Source organism: Mobula birostris, chromosome 2 (genome assembly GCF_030028105.1).
Source record: "Mobula birostris isolate sMobBir1 chromosome 2, sMobBir1.hap1, whole genome shotgun sequence".
In the NCBI taxonomy this organism is placed as follows: domain Eukaryota; kingdom Metazoa; phylum Chordata; class Chondrichthyes; order Myliobatiformes; family Myliobatidae; genus Mobula; species Mobula birostris.
This window is the reverse complement of record NC_092371.1, coordinates 218738537-218760334: the sequence shown is the minus strand read 5'-3', so window position 1 is coordinate 218760334 and position 21798 is coordinate 218738537. Positions and strand designations below refer to the sequence as shown.

Below are 21798 nucleotides of genomic sequence, written 5' to 3'. Positions count from 1 at the left end.
TTATACTTTCTTATTCCTCATTTCTATCCATAAAGAGGAGCTCTCCAGACTGTCGTTACTGAGCACTGCCCTGACATTTTCCCTGACTAGTAATGCCACCCCCCACTTTAATCCCTCCCACTCTGTCATGCCTAAAACAATGTAATCCCAGAACTGAGCTGTCAGTCCTGCCTCTCCTGCAACCAAGTCTCACAAATGGCTACAATGTCATAGCTCCACGTGCTGATCTGTACCCTGTGTTCATATGACTTTCTTATAACTGAAATTATAAGAATTGCATTGAAATATACACATTTCAGAACATTAGAATCAGAATCAGGTTTATTACCACCAGCACGTGACGTGAAATTTGTTAATTTAGCAGCAGCATTTCAATGCAATACATAATCTAGCAGAGAAAAAATAAAATTTAAAAAAAGTAATAAATAAACAAGTAAATCAATTTCATATATTGAATAGTTTTTTTTTAAGTGCAAAAACAGAAATACTGTATTTTTTTTTAAAAAGTGAGGTCGTGTTCAAAGATTCAATGTCCATTTCGGAATCGGACGGCAGAGGGGAAGAAGCTGTTCCTGAATCGCTGAGTGTGTGCTTTCAGGCTTCTGTACCTCCTACCTGATGGTAACAGTGAGAAAAGGGCATGCCCTGGGTGCTGGAAGTCCTAAATAATGGACGCTGCCTTTCTGAGACGCCACTTCCTGAAGATGTCCTGGGTACTTTGTAAGCTAGTACCCACGATGGAGTTGACTAGATTTACAACCTTCTGCAGCTTCTTTCGGTCCTGTGCAGTAGCCCCTCCGTACCAGACAGTGATGCAGCCTGTCAGAATGCTCTCCACAATACAACTATAGAAGTTTTTGAGTGTATTTGTTGACATGCCAACTCTCTTCAAACTCCTAATAAAGTATGGCCGCTGTCTTGCCTTCTTTATAACTCCTGCTGGTACCAGTTCAGATGCAAACCATTCCTTCTGTACAGGTTCTATCTTCCCTGGAAGACAGCCTAATAATCCATAAATCTGAAACCCTCCCTCCTGCACCAACTCCTTAACCACGTGTTAAACTGTATGAGCTTCCTATTTCCAGCCTTACTAGCACCTACAAAGGTAGTAATCCTAGGATCACAACCCTGGAGATCCTGTCCTTTAACTTAGCACCTAACTCCCTGAACTCACTTTGCAGGACCTTGTCACCCCTCCTACCCATGTCATTGGCACCTACGTGGTCCACGATCTCTGGCTGCTTACCCTCCCAGCTAAGTACACAGTGGACTTGATCGAGATGTCCCTGCCCCTAGCACCCAGGAAGCAACCATCCTGGAATTTCGTTCTCATCCACAGAACTTTCTTTCTGTTTCTGCTTGTGTTGGCTGTTAATGAAAATGACACATATCCCTGTACTTGTGATAAATAAGATAATCTGAATCCAAAAGAGTGGTAAGATATTGTGAAGTATTTAAGTAGTAATTTATTGACACAACTATAGAGTATTTTTCTCTGAATGTTAATGTATAGCAAGTTTAGAGGATTAAATCACTTCTGATTTTGCTTTACCTTGTCTGTTTTTAGCTATGCAAGATGTGCATTATTTGTAAAAAAAAACACCTAGATTTGTATTGCCAAGTTTGAGTGACTGCACAAGATTTTAATAGCATGCTAAAAGGTAGCATGGTATGGTGGCTGATTGAATTTTATTGCTGCCGTATATTGCAGCTCCTGATGAAGGGTCTCGGCACAAAACACAGTATGTTTAATCCCCTCCATAGATGCTGCCTGTCTTGCTGAGTTCTTCCAGTATTTTATTTGTGTTGCTCAAGATTTTCAGCATTTGTGGAATCTTTGGTGTTTGAATAACCAAATGGGTTGTAGGATGGTACAAGGTCAGTATACCTTGTGCCCATCAATTTTAGCTTGAGCCCAGTCAAAAAATATAATTAGTGGATATTCCATTGATAAGATGCTGTAGTCAGTAACACATTTTATGATTTGCTTTGTTATTTTGAACATCTTGTTGCTCTTACAGGCCAGAGGTAAAAAGCGGCAAAAGGGATGGTTTCCTGCAAGCCATGTTAAATTACTCGGGCAAAGTAGTGGAAAATCCACACCAGGTCCACCTCCAGGTAAGCAGAATAATTTTTCTAGTTGCTTGGTTTGCGATTTAATTTTTCTTAGATTGGTACAAAGAGAAATCATTTGAAAAGCAGAACTACATTTTGGGAAGGATGGCCATCAGCATCAGATCTTTTAAAAGCCTTTACATATTCACAGACCTATTATCTCTATCACTTAGAGAAAGTACTTAATATTTGGATTTTTATGGCCTTCCAGTTGGCCACTGTTGTCCCTGAATGACTTTGAAGTGAGTCAATAGTTAGAATTGAAATTTGGTACAGGATAGGAAGCCATTCCAGTCATTCTGATGTTCACTGGTTAAAAGTGGGCTGGTTGTCCTACATACTACTTTTTTCTCCCAGAACCTTGCAGATTCATTCCTTCATGTATTCATCCAATTCCCTTCTAAAACTTTTGGAATCTGCATCCAGTGCTGTCATACACAATCCAAGCCATAAGTACTCTCAATGCCCTTTATGCGTCTGTTCTGGTTTTAATCACCAAGGTGATCTGAATCTAAATTTCCCTGATGACTAGTGCAGTAATGTAAGCTTTGCCTTATCCATCCTTGCTTGCCTTGAGAAGGCATGTATTTTTGGCCAATTCTTTGGATGCGTCAATCCTTGTGACTATATGAGGGAGAAAATGGTTGACATCGTTAATTGTGTGTTCTGATGAAGAGTAAAAGATGTTGAGTGAATAATTGATAATGTTTAGAAATCTAATTCAATTTTTACAGTGCACTTTAAGATCATGTTCAATATAAATGATTATCCTGTAACCTCTACACTCAGATTGTTCTTTTGCAATTTTTTAATTTCAAACTTCTGTCACATTTCATTTCTCCCTCCATTGGAGTAATTACACATATTAATATAAACATGGGCTCTGATTCTCTCCAGCACTCTGACTTAAATTCTAAGTAACGTACACAAAATGCTGCGTTCCACCAGCATTTTGTGTGTGTTGCTTGAATTTCCAGCATCTGCAGATTCCTTGTGTTTGCATTTTTAAATTCTAAATGTTCTTTTCTTTCTTATAGTCTGTCAGGTCATAGCAATCTATGACTATACTGCTGTGAATGAAGATGAACTTAGTTTTTCCAAAGGTCAGCTTATTAATGTGATAAACAAAGATGATCCAGACTGGTGGCAGGGAGAATTAAATGGAATGAATGGCTTATTCCCTTCCAATTACGTCAAGACAACCGTAGAGTCTGATCCAAGTCAGCAGTGTAAGTAATGGAAAAAAAAGCTATTCAAATACTATCTTAAAGTTGTAACAAGCACCGAGTGCATTTGAACTATTTTGTTTAGCAAGTGTGAATCCTCAGTGGCATAGTTAAAGAGCAAAAAGCCAACTTAGCAATGTAAAATGAAATGTAGGCCATTTTGCCGGCACAAATTTAACTCCAAAGAAAGTATTGGCCTTTTCTGTAAATTAGTGCTTGGTATTGGAAGATGGTGAAGCTTGCAACCATGCATTTACTACTCTAAGATTCAGTCTCATTCTGTAGCTCTTTCATTGGTTAACCTGTCTTGACAATAAACAATTCTGGAAATGCAGGAAATTTTTAAAAAGCAAAAATATTGAAAATACATAGCAGGTCCTTCATCAATTCTAAGGTCGAAATACAAAATGCCATCATTGACTACTGATACAAATGACTGTAATATGCTATGAGTGCTAATCACTTAGTCATTGGACAAATCTTTTGGTCAGCAGTAAAATGTAGTTAGCCTTTTTTGTGCTGAAATGTTAAACATTTACATTGGCATCCTTTCAACAAAATCTGTGTAAAAGAAAGGTAATCAGATATTAAAAGAAGTGTAATCATGAGGCCAAAATGCTGGCCCATTGCCATATAGAAAGTGCATTAAAGAAAGGGCAAATTCAAGTCATGAGGCAAATTAATTAGATGTAATTGTAGACTGACATCACTAGATGTAACCGTTCCAACTCAGCTCATCACAAAATGGTGAAATAATGTTAATCTGTAATTTTGTCTTTAATGTGCAGTCAGTTAAGATAACTGTAATAATATTGGTTAACTAGCTTTAAATTTGTGGGAGATCTGCATGAAACTAGATCATTTTAAACCAGTCTGCCAACCTAGTACCATCATGTGGTGATCTCTAACAAATTAACTAGGGAATTCTTGCTTTGAGTTTATAGCATGTATTGAGGAATCTTCACTGGGTAGCAATTGAGCACTTTGAGCTGTGGAAGGGAAGTTCAGCAGGAATTCCTGTTGCTGATGGCTGCACATTAACTCCTACAGTTGGATATTGCATGACTTCCTACTAGACCCCTCGAGAGTCAGTATCCATTTAAAAAAAACACAATACAATTAATTTATAGTTCTCCTCCAATGCTTGGTTGTGTAATGCACCAACTACTGCAGTAACATTGTCACACAGACCAGGAGTTTCCCAGATATAATTTCTAATGTACATTCTGATAAGTGATATCCTTTGGGGGTGATGGTAGTGGCACTATAACTGGTTAAAATGTACCTAAAGGGCAAAGCATATTCGGAGTTGTGGCTGCTCCCAGAGAATGCAAATATATCGAGTTTGTTTGAGGGCAGAATCAGAATTGTTTGTGTTGCGGTCCTCCTTGCAACTTTTAACTAGCCAGTGAACTTTCACTATGAGTTCTCATCCTTCAAGTATGGATCATTGCGTGAAGAATCAGCTGGCATCTAACTCTCAGCATCAATATTCTAAACACAAATCATAGCCTTCAGATCAGAAGAAAATAACAATTTAATGACTTAATTCAAACCATGCAGTGGATAAGTTTCCTTAAAATGCTTTTGCTCTGGTAAACGTATTGTGCATCTGATTGCAGCAATATCTTGCTCTTCTAATAAGAACATGATAAAGCTTGTTTGGTTTTGAGTTCCACTGCATTATTCCTTGTGTCAGTAATGGACATTACCAATAAGAATTGCTTGGAACACCAGACGTTAAATCACTTTATAATTGAATTATATTGTATTATACTTGTCTTCCTTAGAAGATTACTTTTACAATTTAGTTATCTGAATGTAGAACATTTTAAGATATTGACATGGTCATCATTCCTTAATTGTTAAAATTTTGCTCTTGGCTCTTCTGCTTTCTGACACAAAACTGTACACACCCTTAAAATTTCATTTATTGTTTATGGTTACTGTGTCTTTCATTCTGTATCTTTACCTTTTCATCTGTAAACATGTTCTGTTTTCTTATTTTTGTTTCCTCATTTTTTTTTTAGGACCGTAATGTTGCCTTCTTCTCAGAGTATGAAAGCCCTCACAGAGACCCACTATCCCCAGTTTCCCTGCAGGGTGGACGTTGGCCATACAAGTACAGCCTTGATCCAATGAATGCGGCATGATTAATCCTACTTATTATTAAATAATAATGAAAACAAAGAGTATCTATCTCATTTAGCTTATGGGGCTTTCAATTATTTGGTTACCTAGATAAACCTCCCATGATTTTAACTCATTAATTATTTTGGTAAACAGATGATCAAATGGCCTTTCTATGCTACTGTAATCTTTATGTGCATTTGTAATCAGGATCTGCAGCTTTGAGACCTTGTGATTTATTCATCTTCTGCACTGCTGTAGAAAGATGGAAAACACTGTTTTGGTCTTAACATTTGTTGCTCCTGATCACATTTACTAGTAAAAGACTTCTTTTAAGAAAATTGCTTTCCTAAATTTCCAGAAGTTATCTCCCTCCCCCTGAATGAGAAAGCCCTATTTATATGTTTCTCACAAGACAGTTCCTAGGAAGGATAGTGGGTCTTTCTGTGGCTTTCTGTCCTGTTGCCTTCAGTGTTCCTGTACTTTCTTGTCCCATCATTCAGACAGCTTAGATCTTGTGCAATTATGAAATATTGTATGATGTAAGATGGGCCCTTCTAGGTGAAATCTTGTCACAAAAAGACCCACTATTAATAGTATTTAAAAGTAACCACTTGAACGTAATTGTTTGTTTATGCCCTGTCCAGATAAATCCTTTTTGACTCTTCAATCGATTAAGGGTATTTTAGAATACCATTGTCAGATTCAGTGACTGGAGACAACCACAATATATGTTATTCTAAGTGCTCTTTTGTGTCAATTTGATCATTTCATATATTTAACTGCAGCATCGACATCTCTGATTAATAATTCCATGTTTAAGAATTTGCCTTTAGTTTGATCATCATTAATGAGAGAGTTTTTATGGCTGTTCTTTCCAAGGCCCCTCTGCTCTTTCAGCTGTAACCATTTCATATTTTAAATGGCGATGCCCTCTACTTCTGCTCCGTCAGCTGTGCAAGACTGAGTCAGAATTTGGGATAGTCCTGCTGCTGCTATCCAAGGGAGGTGGTAGGAAGATACATTATAAGTTATATCAACCTTGGTATTCCAGGAAAGCTAAGGTTTTAGTTGTTGGTCCTTGTTTATTTTTCCTCACTTTATTTTGTGGAAATGTGCCAGGCCTCCATTTAGTGAAGGCCCAGATAACACATTTGATTTTAAGCTCTCAGTAACAAACTGATATTCCATCATTCTTTATTTTTGAGTATTTGTACATTCATGAAATGTTGTCCTGATAACTTTATATAAAAAAAATCCTTGCCGGGTTGAAGAGTTAAAAAGTTCATGGGTAATGAGTGAATCTGTTGCTATGTAACAAGATGGGAGAGACTCTTTCAAAATCTATATTTTGGGGAATGGTCTTTGTTAAGACTGATTTAAAAATAATTGTATTCAAAAGGTGTTCTATTCTCAGTTACATGAAGAAAAATATTAGCTTTAATGGATTATAGCTTGCTTGCTTTTTTAAATCTACAAAGAATTGGGCAGCTGGAACATGCACACAAATATTTTTGCACTTTCATTCAGCTAGTGTATCATAGAGTTATCCAAAGCTGTTCATGTACGTTTTGAGAGTTTTTAGTGTTAATGTACATAAGAGCCTCGGAAACCTCAGAGATCATATCTGCAGAAGATTGTACTTATTTTTCACCACAAGGAGGAGATACTGGGTTTTGAAAACTGACAAATTATAGAAATATAATTAATTTGATATAAAAATAGAAGCTGTTGAAAGTACTCAGTAGGTCAGGCATAATCTGAGGAGAGAGGAACAAATATGCCCGATCAAAGATCTCTCATCAGTTTCAATCAACTGTTGAATAATCATTTGCTTGAAAGGTTTGTTGCTTTTCTTTGTACAGATGCCACATGATCTACTGAGTATTTCCAGCAATTTCTGTTTTATTTCAGTTTCCAACATCCATGGTACCTTGTTTTTGTAAATGTAAATGACATCTGTTTTTGTATTATGTATATATTTTTATTCAGATATTTTGAGCTTATCAGTGAATCAGATGCAATTGAACAAGTAGCTTATGTACCATTCTTATTAGACTGCAAAAAAATTCTTAAAGCTGCACTGCCCTGTAATTGAAGACAAAATTACTGTAAATTGCATTTGAAATGGAATTGAAAATGCTTAATTCTTTCCCGTGGGTATTGAGGTTGGTAAGTGTGTGATCTGAATATCTAACAAACCCCTGCTCTTATAACTGATCTCTGGTTTACTGATAAGAATTGGAAGTGAAGAGTAGATCTCTTTGAAAGTGCAACATTTGCCATGGTTGACTTCCTCTAGGAACATTTTTGAAGGCATTTCCAATTTTTATTTCAAACCTGATTTATTTACAGTGAAATTCTTCAAGATGGAAAATGAAATTATGGACAGTGCAGCTTTAATCAAGATGGATAGTTCCAACAGGTACGCTAGACTTCAGTATTTGTGGAATCAGTTCATTCTTTGCTAGAAGTGCAACGTACTATTTCTTGCAAAGATTGAACCAATCTAAAAGCTGATACGCATGCAGTTCTGCTCTGTATTAAAACCTATTACTGAAGATCATTAGAGTAATATAAATATAATACAAGATCTATGGTTCTGTTAGCATGATCGTTAAGACACAGCTTTACAACTATGCAAGCATGATGGTATCCTCCAGATGCAAAGTCCATAAATGCTGCTTACATGAGACTTGCACATCTATGGAGATACTTTACCCAACCAGTAATGGCTAACTCCAAGTCAAGTTGGATTTTGTGAAGGAATTTGCTTCCACAAAGAAATTGCGTTGATCAAATCTACATGTAAATGAACTTGCGTGTATATGCATTTATCACTACTGTACTATGCAAATTTTCATTAAATATATAAACATGGGTGTGAAATTTCTGCTTTGTCTACATTTAATGCAACTGTCACTTAATATGTTATCTTTTAATTTTTTCTTTTTTCTGATTGTTTGCACAGATACATAGATACAGATACAATTTGTACCAATGCTAAATTTAAGTAAAATGTAATATAGTTTGGTAATTATCCCAAAATGTTTATCAGTTCATAGCCATTCAGCCAATTGCAAAGTGAGGAAGCAATACTGCTTTCGTCTACAATTGTTGGCAACTCCTCTCCTCGCTTCTCCAAGACAATCACACTAATATCAAAGTCCAAGAAGTACAAACATAAATGACCAGAACCAAAACAATCGTGTATTCCCTATCTAACTGATTCAGATGAAGCATTTGAGCGCCAAGCTTGATACAATTAATAAAACAATATTATAGAACTGTTAATGTCACTGATCTATCTTGGTCGATATTTCAAAATATATATGGGCCCAACAATGCAACAAGTTTCTTATATTTGAAATTTTAGACAAAAGATAAATTTCTTCAATAAAGTTAAAATTGTTGCAAAAGAGGAGTTAGTTAATCCAAATTCTGCTGAGAATTTCTGAAAAGAGACCTCATCATTATTTTGACAGCTGGGCAGTTGGAACTTGTAATTCACATTGACAGGAACCAATCTGTTTTCCCAGTGTAGAGCGGAAAACAGGTTTAAGTGTCCTGTTGAATTGCTTTACTGAAAAATACATCTCTTGTGATCATTTTCTAATGGTTATTTCCTTACAGAGGTGTTTAACTTACAAATATAAATATTTACCTTGGGGAAATTAGGAAGGAGGATATGCCTCGATCTAAGCCAGAATTTCTTGATAATATCTGTGGGTGAAAAATTATCTTAGCATGTGAAAATTAATTGAACCTTGTCCTAAATTAATATACAAGACTATAAGATATAGGAGCAGAATTAGGCCATTTGGCCCGTCAAGTCTGCTCTGATATTTCACCATGGCTGATCCAATTTTTCTCTCCGTCCCAATCTCCTGCTTTCTCCCTGTATCACTTCATGTCCTGACCAATCAAGAATCAAACAACCTCTGCCTGTGGCAACAAATTCCACAGATTCACCACGCTCTTGCTAAAGAAATTCCTCCTCATCTCCCTTCTAAAAGGATGCCCCTCTATTCTAAGGCTGTGTCCTCTGGTCTTGGACATTTCCACCATAGGAAGCATCCACTCCAAATCCACTCTATCAAAGCCTTTCATCATTCAATAGGCCACTAGTCACCGGCAGCCAACCAGAATAGACACGCTTTATTCCCACTCTTTGCCACTGCTTTATCCATGCTAGAATCTTTCCGGTAATACCATGGGCTTGTAGCTTGCTAAGCAGCCTCATGTGGTACCTTGTCAAAGGCTTTCTGAACATCAACCAATTCTCCTTTGTCTATCCTGCTCGCTATTTCTTCAAAGAATGCCATCAAATTAGTCAGGTGAGATTTTCCCATAAAGAAACCATGTTGACTGCGGCCTATTTTATCATGATCCTCCAAGTACCCTGAGACCTCATGCTTAGTAATCGACTCTAACTCCTTCCCAACCAAATAATATAAATCATATTTTTGAATTCTGTTTATACTTGGAGATGCGTTGTACAACTTAGTCTATAAATAAAATTCAAGATATGATAAAGGTGCACCATATCTTTGTAACACACATCAAAGTTGCTGGTGAATGCAGCAGGCCAGGCAGCATCTCTAAGAAGAGGTGCAGTCGACGTTTCAGGCCGAGACCCTTCGTCAGGACTAACTGAAGGAAGAGTGAGTAAGGGATTTGAAAGTTGGAGGGGGAGGGGGAGATCCAAAATGATAGGAGAAGACAGGAGGGTGAGAGATGGAGCCAAGAGCTGGACAGGTGATAGGCAAAAGGGGATACGAGAGGATCATGGGACAGGAGGTCCGGGAAGAAAGACAAGGGGGGGGGGACCCAGAGGATGGGCAAGAGGTATATTCAGAGGGACAGAGGGAGAAAAAGGAGAGTGAGAGAAAGAATGTGTGCATAAAAATAAGTAACAGATGGGGTACGAGGGGGAGATAGGGCCTAGTGGAAGTTAGAGAAGTTGATGTTCATGCCATCAGGTTGGAAGAAGTTAGAGAAGTCGATGTTCATGCCATCAGGTTGGAGGAAGTTAGAGAAGTCGATGTTCATGCCATCAGGTTGGAGGAAGTTAGAGAAGTCGATGTTCATGCCATCAGGTTGGAGGAAGTTAGAGAAGTCGATGTTCATGCCATCAGGTTGGAGGAAGTTAGAGAAGTCGATGTTCATGCCATCAGGTTGGAGGAAGTTAGAGAAGTCTATGTTCATGCCATCAGGTTGGAGGAAGTTAGAGAAGTCGATGTTCATGCCATCAGGTTGGAGGAAGTTAGAGAAGTCGATATTCATGCCATCAGGTTGGAGGAAGTTAGAGAAGTTGATGTTCATGTTCACTTCCGCTAGGCCCCACCTCCCCCTCGTACCCCATCTGTTACTTATTTTTATGCACACATTCTTTCTCTCACTCTCCTTTTTCTCCCTCTGTCCCTCTGAATATACCTCTTGCCCATCCTCTGGGCCCCCCCCCCTGTCTTTCTTCCCGGACCTCCTGTCCCATGATCCTCTCGTATCCCCTTTTGCCTATCACCTGTCCAGCTCTTGGCTCCATCCCTCCCCCTCCTGTCTTCTCCTATCATTTTGGATCTCCCCCTCCCCCTCCAACTTTCAAATCCCTTACTCACTCTTCCTTCAATTAGTCCTGACGAAGGGTCTCGGCCTGAAATGTCGACTGCACCTCTTCCTAGAGATGCTGCCTGGCCTGCTGCGTTCACCAGCAACTTTGATGTGTGTTGTTTGAATTTCCAGCATCTGCAGAATTCCTGTTGTTTACCATATCTTTGTATACATTTGTGGGATAGTTGTACTCTGGAAGTTGTTATTGAATTTTAGCTGATCTTAGTTTCTGGTTCCAGCCTTAATGCAGCTACTACAGAACACCAGAAAATAAAGCAAACCAGCTAATATTGTACTTGATTGTTCCACATTGAGTTTTTACAAGGATTAAATTCCTTTTGAAATCAGACACTGTTTTCACCAAGATCAACTTAGTGGGCAATTTGCTAATGGCTTTTTTCTTCCTCGCACAAGAATGACACTTGTTATTTGTGGTATTGATTGGAGAAAAAAAATCTGCCCAAAAGACTTGGGTGGGTGGGGGGTGGAATCTGCAGTTCAAAATTGTCATAGAATTTTAGCATCCACTAAAGTAGGCTGAGCAGAATTCTTCATCAGAGAATACTCGTCATGTACTGAAGAATAAATCACCATTATGCACTAGAATCTTAGAATAATGCTTCATTTCCTGACTTTCTCACTCAAGTAGCGGTAGTAATGACAGATAAATTGTAAAATGGCAAATGTATTGTTGTTCAAACTAGATTTCATTGATTAACACAGCACACTTAAGGAAATCAGTGGGTCGGGCAGCATATCCTCTAGCATTTTGTGTGGTGCTCCAGATACCAGCAGCTACAGTCTCCATTTAGCCTCTACTGATTCTTATACATGGACTCCCAAACCTTTCTTTTATCTACTTCCCTGTAGAGTACTTCCACATTGAGATTATATTCCCATCATATATTCTTCCATCTAGACTTTAGCATGTGTCATTTTAAATCCATATCTAATATAATAACATAGTTATCAATCTGATTTTCATTTAAAATCTATTGAAAGCTTGGATCTCTGCTGAGGTTTTTTGGTACCCAGGAGAGATATATGTTGTGTACAAAGGCAGGTCCTAATCTCTGTTTTGAGTGAAATTTAGCCACATTTTATCTGTGATTGTAATCCTTGACTCTCAACTCCAACCAGTTTCTAGCATGCCACAAAATTCTAATTTCAGGATCTTCACTTTTGAGAATTATTACAAGTTCAAATTACAAACAAGCCTAGATTATAGAGTGCTTTAAACCTATTTTACTTGCTGCCTCAGACTGGAAAAACCTCTTATTGTTGAATATGTTATGTGAATGCATTTTTAAAAATTTTAGCTCCTCAAGACCCATCCTATGTTTTCCAAAACCAGTCACAATATCTGATTAAGTTAATATTCAAGATGTTTTATTCTGTTCCTTGATTTTGGACAGTTCTCCTCCTTGTGCTCTCATATTGTCTTTCAGCAACAGAGAAATTGCCCTTACTCTTTTGTCCTCTTATACAGAGAATCTAACTGGAGCATTCCTGCAGTAACTTCTCCTCCCGTCCAGCAAATGGCTGCTAGAGTTGCCCACGGATCTATTTTTGCCCACTGTATTCCTTAAATGTGAGCTGCTTCTTGGTGACTGTTTTCAGGAATACTCAAGAAGAAGTTGCCTACTAGATTTAATATCATTAATTTATGTTTCTGATTCTTTACTCTAATGCATGTGAATTCCTCCTTCTCACATAAATCACAAGTCTACTCTACATCCTAATATCATTTGAGGTCCATCATGGCAAAAGATTTTCTGCAGTATAGGGAAAAAATTAAAAGATAGTCACAGGACCTTTCTGAAAATAAGTAGCTTCTTCATCAGCTGAACGGAACCCTTTCCAGGTAACCACATAAAATGAATTAAGAGTATCTGGATTGCCTCCAAGGTAGGGATATAGAGGGCAAGTGAAAGCAAATAGGAACGTAGGACCTCACGAACAGCCGACTTGCTTTCCCCATGAAGCACCTTTAGTCCCATTTATAGCAGAATTTGCACTAAGAGTCATGAAGACCTCAGCCAATTCAGAACTTTCAATCCAGGAGTGCAGATAAGTTATCCTCAGTCCTGAGGGACTGCCCAAGGAAACAAAAAGATCTTTCTGTTGTGAAAATGTAATTCTTTGGGCTCTTCATACTTGGGTGTAGCCATACCTAATCGTTCTTTCCCTATTGACGATAGTTTCATGAACTTAGAAAAAACTATTTTATGGTTTTAAAAAAAAAATCACATTTGCTTTAGCTTTCATTGTAGATTACCCAGTTCATACCTTGTATTAGCATTTCCTACGACTTCCCCTTCCATTTGGCAAAGTGCAAAACTTTACGTTTTGCTCCTTCAAGTCTGATAGTGAATTCAGTCAAACTATGCTCATTATCTCCAGGATATTTGTTAGTTATCATCTCAAAATTATATAGGTTTGTTGACCATCCATTTGAGATGCATCCTCTTTTCATGACAGGTTCCTTTTAGAAAATATTAATGAGCTAGTTTTCATGCTCAACTGCTAAGAACTGACTATTGCTAGCACAAAGCTAGTTAACTTGGACAAACTTGGATTTTTTAACCAAATATCACACATTAGTGACTTGTTAAGAAAGTATGATAATGACACAATATGTGAAGAGAGAAAGATTAGAGGAACAATCTTGCATGAATGAATTACATGTAGTCTCGACTGTAGTGCATATATGCAGTGCATATATAAACAACCAGTCATGACAGTGCATGATGCCATCTCCAAACAAGAAACAGCCCATCCCAATGCATTTCCAATTACAGTTGGGGACTTCAACCAGGCTTGTTTGAAGAAAGCCCTGCCCAATTATCACCAGCATATAACCTGTAGCACCGGACATCCCAACATACTACATCATTGCTATACTAAAAATAGGAATGCCTACTGTTCCTTTCCCAGGCCATATTTTTGATAAATCGGATCACTTGACTGACCTCCTGCTCCTACCTACGTACAGACAGAGCCTAAAAAGCAAGGCTTCAGAGATTAAGACAACTGAAAGGTGGTTGCGGGAGGCAGAGGAGTGATTATGGGATTGCTTTGTGTCAGTGGGCTGGGTTTTGTTTAAGCACTCAGCTGAGGATCTGAATGAATGCACCACAATAGTAATGAATTTCATTATAACAGCTACAAAATGAGTATGTCCCCACTAAATCATTCAGTCTTCCCCAGTCATGAGCCCTGGATGAACCATGAGATCTAAAGTCTGCTGGGGGCCAGATCAGGGGCATTTAGTCTTGAGACTAAGAAAGCTACAAGAGGTACAGGTATGGTATCCAGAAAGCCATCTCAAGCGCGAAGTTGAAATTCTGGACCAAACTTGAATCAGCAAGGGATGCTTTACAGCTGTGGCAGGGTTTGATGTTATTAGCTCCGATAAAGATAAAACAAGCAACATGGGAGAGGGCAGGGCTTTGCTTCCAGATGAGCTCAATGCCTTCTATACTTGCTTTGACCGTCAGAACACGGAAAAACCATCATGAACCCCTACATCCTTTGATGATCCTGTGATCTCAGCCTCTGAGACTGACATGCGGGCTGCCTTTAGCAGGGTGATTCCACAAAGTATCTGGACCAGATAAGGTACGTGGCCACATACTAAAGACCTGTGCTGACCAACTGGCTGGTGTGTTCACTGAGATCTTTAACCTCTCACTTCGGCAGTGTCTGGTACCCACCTGCTTCAAGCAGGCTTTAATTATACTGGTTCCCAAGAAGAGCATGGTGATCTGCCTCAATGACTATCACCTAGTTGCAATCACATCCACAGTGATGAAGGTGTTTTGAGAGGTTGGTGATGAAACATTAGCTCCTGCCTGGGAGGCGCCTTGGATCTGCTCAGACTTACCTACCAGAACAACAGGTCCACAGCCAATACCATCTCATTGGCTCTTCACTCAACCCTGGAACATCTGATTAGATTAGATTAGATTCAGCTTTATTGTCATTGTGCCGAGTACAGATACAAAACCAATGGAATGCAGTTAGCATCCAACCAGAACTGCAAAGAATAGTGTTATTTACAAAATAACTGCGAATAAAAAGTAAGTGCTACAGCACACAAATATAAAAGTACTGAGACAGTACAATATGGGTGCAGTACTGTGATGTGAGGTTCAGCAGGGTCACAACCTCAGGGAGGAAGCTCTTCCTGTGCCTGCTGGTGTGGGAGCAGAGACTCCTGTAGTGCCTACCGGATGGGAGGAGAGTAAAAAGTCCATGGTTAGGGTGAGATGCATCCTTGATGATGCTTTTTGCCCTGCCCAGGTAGTGTTTATGGTAGATGTTCTGAATGGTGGGCAATTGGGTGCTGATAATCCGTTGGGCAGCAAAGATGCATTAACAGGATACTCTTTGTTGACAACGGCTCAGCATTTAATACCAATATCCCCTCAAAACTAATCAATACACTCCAAGACCTTGGCCTCAATACCTCTTTGTGCGATTGGATCCTGGGTGTCATTTATTTGTAGACCTCAGTGAGTTTGGATTGGCAACAACTTCTCCTCCACAATCTCCATCAATGCAGGACTACTACAGGGCTGTGTGCTTAGCCCCCTGCTTTACACTTACAAATATGTGGCTAAGCACAGCTCCAATGCCATATTTCAGTTGACACCACTGTCATGAGCTGAATCAAAGGTGGTGATGAATCAGCATACAGGAGGGAGATTGAAAATTTGGCTGAGTGGTGTCATAACAACAACCTCTTACTCAATGTCAGCAAGACCAAGGAACTGATTATAGACTACAGGAGATGGAAACCAGATGTCCACGAGCCAGTCCTGATCAGAGGATCAGATGTGGTGAGTGTTAGCAACTTTAAACTCCTTTATGTTACTATTTCATAGGACCTGTCCCGGACTCAGTCTGTAAGTGCAATTGTAAAGAAAAGCATGGCAGTGCCTCTACTTCCTTAGGAGTTTGTAGAGATTCGGCATGACATCAAAAACTTTGACTGACGTCTATAGTTGTGTAGTGGAGAGTATATTGATTGGCTGCATCACAGTCTGGTATGGAAACACCAGTCCATTTGAACGGTAAATCCTACAAAAGGTATTGGATTCGGCCCAGTACATCACGGATATGTTCTATCCAAAAAGTTCAAAAGAACATCTAAACAAGCCTGATGCATTTTGGAAACAAGTCTTGTGGACTAATGAAGTTAAAATAGAACTTTTTGGCCGCAATAAGCAAAGGTATGTTTGGAGAAAAAAGGGTGCAGCGTTTCATGAAAAGGACGCCTCTCCAACTGTTTAAGCAAGGGGGTGGATCGATCATGTTTTGGGCTTGTGTTGCAGCCAGTGGCACAGCGAACATTTACTGGTAGAGGGAAGAATGAATTCAATTAAATACCAGTAAATTCTGGAAGCAAACATCACACCATCTGTTAAAAAAAAAGCTGAAGATGAAAAGAGGATGGCTTCTACAACAGGATAATGATCCTAAACACACCTCAAAATCCACAATGGACTACCTCAAGAGACGCAAGCTGAAAGTTTTGCCATGGCCCTCACAGTCCCCTGACCTAAACATCATCAAGAATCTGTGGATAGACTTCAAAAGAGCAGTGCATGCAAGATGGCCCAAGAATCTCACAGAACTAGAAGCCTTTTGCAAGGAAGAATGGGCGAAAATCCCCCAAACAAGAATTGAAAAACTCTTAGCTGGCTACAGAAAGCGTTTACAAGCTGTGATACTTGCCAAAGGGGGTGTTACCAAGTACTGCCATGCAGGGTGCCCAAACTTTTGCTTCGGGCCCTTTCCCTCTTTGTTATTTTGAAACTGTAAAAGATGGAAATAAAAAAGTTTTCTTGCTTAAAGTATTAAAGAAATGTGTCATCTTTAACTTTATGCCTTTTGGAAATCAGTTCATCTTTCGCTTAGCTATTCGCAGTAACAGAAATTTTGACCAGAGGTGTCCAAACTTTTGCATGCCACTGTAGATGTACTTTAATAATAAATTTACTTTGAACTTTGACATAATATTTCACAGACTTTAAACTTTAGAAAAAAGAATTCAGAAGCCTCAAATAAACTAAAAGAGCTTAAGTCCTTCAGAGTATTTTTTTTACAAACTCCTTTCAGACAAACTGAATTAACAAGCTGTGCAAACTGAAATTTTTGTATGCCCAAGCAGAATTATCTAGAATTATCCCTGTCTTTGTTGATTTTATCACCAAAGAATATTGTGTGTTCCATTTTCTCTGGTCTTTATTGAATTAATCTACAGCAAAAGATTCTAATCTGGCATGTGCGAATCTTTTAAATAAGCCCGCCAGCATGTTCTGGTTGGAACGAAAGGTAAAATGGTAAGATTAGGGAACCTTCAATGATAAAGATCTTTGAAGGCTTGATCAGGAAACAGCCCTCTAGGCATCTGGGACTGAATGAGTCTTGATCAGCGTCAAGACTATTGGAGAGGACTTAAAATAAATTAGGAGGGGGCATGAGAATCCTAAGACATTTTGTAAGTATATCTAGACCAAGAGGGTCATGTGGGTTAAAGCAAGTCCCCTGAGGAGCCAAAAGGTTAATGCATGTATGGTACCAGTTGAAGTAGGTACAATCTCCTCTATTTTAACAGAGGAGAAGGACATAGAAGATGACATGCTCAAGGACAGATCTGAGCAGTTCATGTATTTTGATGTAGGCTTTAAGTTTTAAAAAAAAGCCAGTCCTCCTTTTATATCCCTTTGTATCCATTGACTATATAAAGATTCCTGCATAATGTGCCCATAAAATTAGGTCAGTGTCTTTATAGATTAAGCCATAGGGGCACTTTCCTCTCAGGCCAACAGTGAGAGGAATATTTTTCATTTTAATTTAACAGAATCTGATTGTAAAATTGTGAGATTAAAAAACCTAGCAGGGTGGGGGGGGGGGTAAAAATACTACTATTATAAAATCTGGGTCTGGAGTACTAATGATCTTTGCTGTCACTTTCCATACTTGAATTTTCCACTTACTTGGTATCTTAAACTTCTTGTATCTCTAGCTTTTGCCATTGCCAGTTCTGATGAAGGTTGAGATGCAAAACATTAACAGTTTCTCCATCCTGTGTTTTTGATTTTAATGTTTCTTTGTTTGGCTGATTGCATTATGGGTAGGAGGTGGAGAAGACCAATCAATGTGCTTTATGAAAGTAACCTCAAACATAAAAGCTTCCTTTTACACTTTTGAAAGTCATCAGTTATTAAGAACCCTCACTTAATCTTAGAATATCCCTACCACATTTCTTTCTCACAGATTAGAATAGACATTAAGTTCTAGTTTTTTATGTTGATGCTGATCCCACTGGCCCACATTGCCCTATCTCCCACCACCACTGTCTCCATCTGCCTATCACCCACACATTTTTCCCACAGGCTCCCCACCCCACCTCCCCTTTATTCCATAGTCCATTTTGCTCTCTTATCGGATTCCTCCTTCTTCAGTCCTCTGTTATTTTCAACTCCCAGCTTCTTGCATCATTCCCACTTTGCTCCCTCACCTATCTGTTACCCCTTTTCCCCTCACTTGGACCAACCTATTACCTGCCAGGTCTTGTTCCATCACTTCTGCCTCCTCCCCTGCCCACCCCCGCCCCCTCACATTTTATGCCAACTGTCTTCCCTCTCTTCCTGTGCTGATGAAATATAAATTATTCCATTTCCCTCCTTAGATGCTGCCTGGCTTGCTGAGTTCCTTCAGCTGCATTGTGTGCTGCCCTAGATTTCCAGCATCTGCAGTCTCTCAGGTCTCCAATAAATGAAATTAAGTTTGAGTGGGCAACACTAACTGGTTACTTCAAGAAAGTTAAACCACCTGTTCTCAAATATTGTATGTCCCAAAACTCTCAGGCCTAACTCTTGAGCTTTCCAATTGGTTTTCATTAGATAGTTGTTAAAACTATCTGTATTTTAATTACAGTCTGTGAATTGTGGACCATATTAATTGTTCCTGGCACAGTTGTGTGTTGAGTGGGAGGAGGGGGAAGAAATCTGGCATAAAACTTGAACTTTGTGCACGATATGTTTCAGGCCCTCCACTGGTCGGGGTTGAGCATGTATGCTTCATCCTTGCTGTCTACGTTATCAATACACAAGCTAGGCCAGTACAACATGGAGAGCAAGCTGTTGCCCATGCAGTAGGCTCCCCCTGCCCCCACCCCACACAGCTGATGAATGCAAAGAAACGGCAGAGGCAGAAACAGTTTGGCACCAGCGGCGTCACAGGATATGCCGGCCAGCGTTGAACTCAACATAGGACTACCTTAGGGACTCTTAAGAGATTTAATAGAGGTATACGTAATTATGAGGGGTATTGATAGGGCAAGTGCAAGTGGGCTTTTTCCACTGAGATTGCGTGACACTAGAACTAGAGGTCATAGGTTAAGGACGAAAGGTGAAATATTTAAGGGGAATCTGAGGGGAAACTTCTTCACCAGATGGTGGTGCAAGTTACCAGTGGAAATGGTGGATATGAATATTTCAACATTTAATAGAAATTTCGATAAGTACATGGATGTGAGGGGTCTGGTCTCGGTGTGGGTCAGTGGGACTAGGCAAGAAAACGGTTTGGCGTGGACTGGACAGGCCAAAGGCCCTGTTCTGTGTTCTGTAACTCTGTTTTTCAGAAGCGGTCATTAATAACTGTGATGTGAAGGTAAAAGGAAGAATTGAAATGTTATGCTGGAACTAATTATTGTATTGGTTATTTCTTACTGAGCATAGCACAAACAGCTGAAATGGTTGTTTCCAGATATTCTTACATGTTCCTGTTTTTGGGTTGAGTACTATCACTCGTACGTTTAACATTCTATTAATCTGGTCAATGACACTGAACATTCAGTACTGTGCAAAAGTCTAGGGCACATGTATATACCCAGGGTACCTAAGACTTTTCCACAGTACTGTATATTGGTTAAAATAGGAAAGTGGTTGGGAAAATGAAATAGGAATACTTGGCTTTGTATTAGCTTGTAGTATTAAGTGTTATTTGGTTACTGGAAAGACATAAGATATAGTACTGTGCAGAAGTCTCAGGTAGATAGATATATTGTGTGTTCATTGGGAGCTTGGATTTACAGATATTTCCATCACATCACTATTAGCCTTTTGTGGAAGAGGTCACTGGTGTGGATCTGTTAGAAAAGTAACCTTAGGGAGTTTTTGCTTGTAGGTTGTACTTGCTGTCATCATGCCCGACGCCAGCCCCCTAGGCCTGAGTCGACGTAGTAGTAGTAATAGTGTACTTGCTGTGGTCACCAACACTAATGGTAGGGAACTTACTGCTGAATTAAGCAGTCAAGACATTGATAAAGTGAATTGCTTTCCCCTGAGTAATGGTCAGGTTGCTGGTTGTTGTTATGGCTACAGATGTCCAACCAAGTGGTGAGTTTTCCATCCTTAGATGGACTTCAGAATGGTGAAGAAGTTTAAGCTGAGAAGATGCAAGCCACTTATTGCCAAGTATTCATCCTCTGGCCTGCATATGTACTCCTGTGGACTCATTCCTTTAACTCAGCTTGCGTTTGATTAATCTGGAATATAAAAACTTTATTTACCCATCAAAGCAAAAGGCTATATCATTTAAAATTTTTGATGATTAAATCTCCATGGCAGTGGTTGTTATAAGTTGGGTATTAATTCTCATAGATCAAAATACAAATTGTCATTTAGCTATTTTAAGCATATAAACAACCCATGAACAAAGCAGTTGGCCAGAATGCTCCATGTGTATTGCTTAGTAATTAAAAGCCATTCAATCATGAGCATCGTATAAACACAAAGCTTAATTGTGCTTAGAGTCAACTTTGTAATGGGACTGTTAAAACAATGCAGAAAAATTGAGGATTTTAGATGCTCATTTTACCCGATGATATTTGCAGCAATGTCACACTTGATTTTATAATCAATACATTTCTGATAAGTTTTCTTAATTCTGAATTTTGGCAGGCATCTTGCTCTTAGCAAATCTGCTGGAGGTATTGAGATTGCTTCCATACATGCTTATCATAACACAACAGCTTTTTCTTTTAATATTAGAGTCAGAAATATAATACAACTTAACCAAAATAATGGCAGAAGAAAATTAATACTAATCGGTGCAATGCATAGAAAGAACATTTTAAATTCACTTTCTGGATATTCATATCACTGTCAAGGCCAGAGTTTATTGCACACCTCTGATTGTCCTTGAAGACAATGATGAGCTGCCTTGAATTATTGTAGTCTTTTTGGTGAAGGTATTTCCACAGTGTTGTTGGGAAAGGTTCCAAGATTTAGATCCAATGATAACAAAGGACTAGTGATTTATGTCCAGCTTGGCATGATGTGCAATTTGGAAGAGAACCGGCAAATGATGGTGTTCCCATTACCTTGTCCTTGGTGACTAATTTTTCTACTGACCTCCTATGGCTGAAATGGAAATGCATTATAACGGAATCTTGTACTATCAATGTTACAACTATCCACATCAGGTGTTAGTTTATAAGTGGTTTACCGTGATGACAGCTTATTTTGCCCAGTTAGTAATTAAGCTATTGGGCATCACATCACACTGTAAAGCTATTGGAGTATGGTCTGCTGTGGTGATTTAGCATGATTGCCGTTGCCTATGGCAGCTCTAAATGAAGTAACCCAAAAATCTTTAATACAAAGCTCTGCACTTATTTTATATTAATTCTTAACACATC

General features: G+C 38.9%; 1 protein-coding gene across 9 annotated transcripts in view; it reads left to right on the top strand.

The window, feature by feature from the left end:
- Positions 1–21798, top strand: part of LOC140194079 (intersectin-2-like) — a 229096-nt gene that overhangs the window by 166778 nt on the left and 40520 nt on the right. For all 9 annotated transcript variants that reach the window (XM_072251489.1, XM_072251493.1, XM_072251490.1 and 6 more), the window contains 2 exons: positions 2022–2118; positions 3153–3344. In XM_072251489.1, the coding sequence (XP_072107590.1) occupies positions 2022–2118; positions 3153–3344 (289 nt within the window). The remainder of the gene's footprint in view (positions 1–2021; positions 2119–3152; positions 3345–21798) is intronic.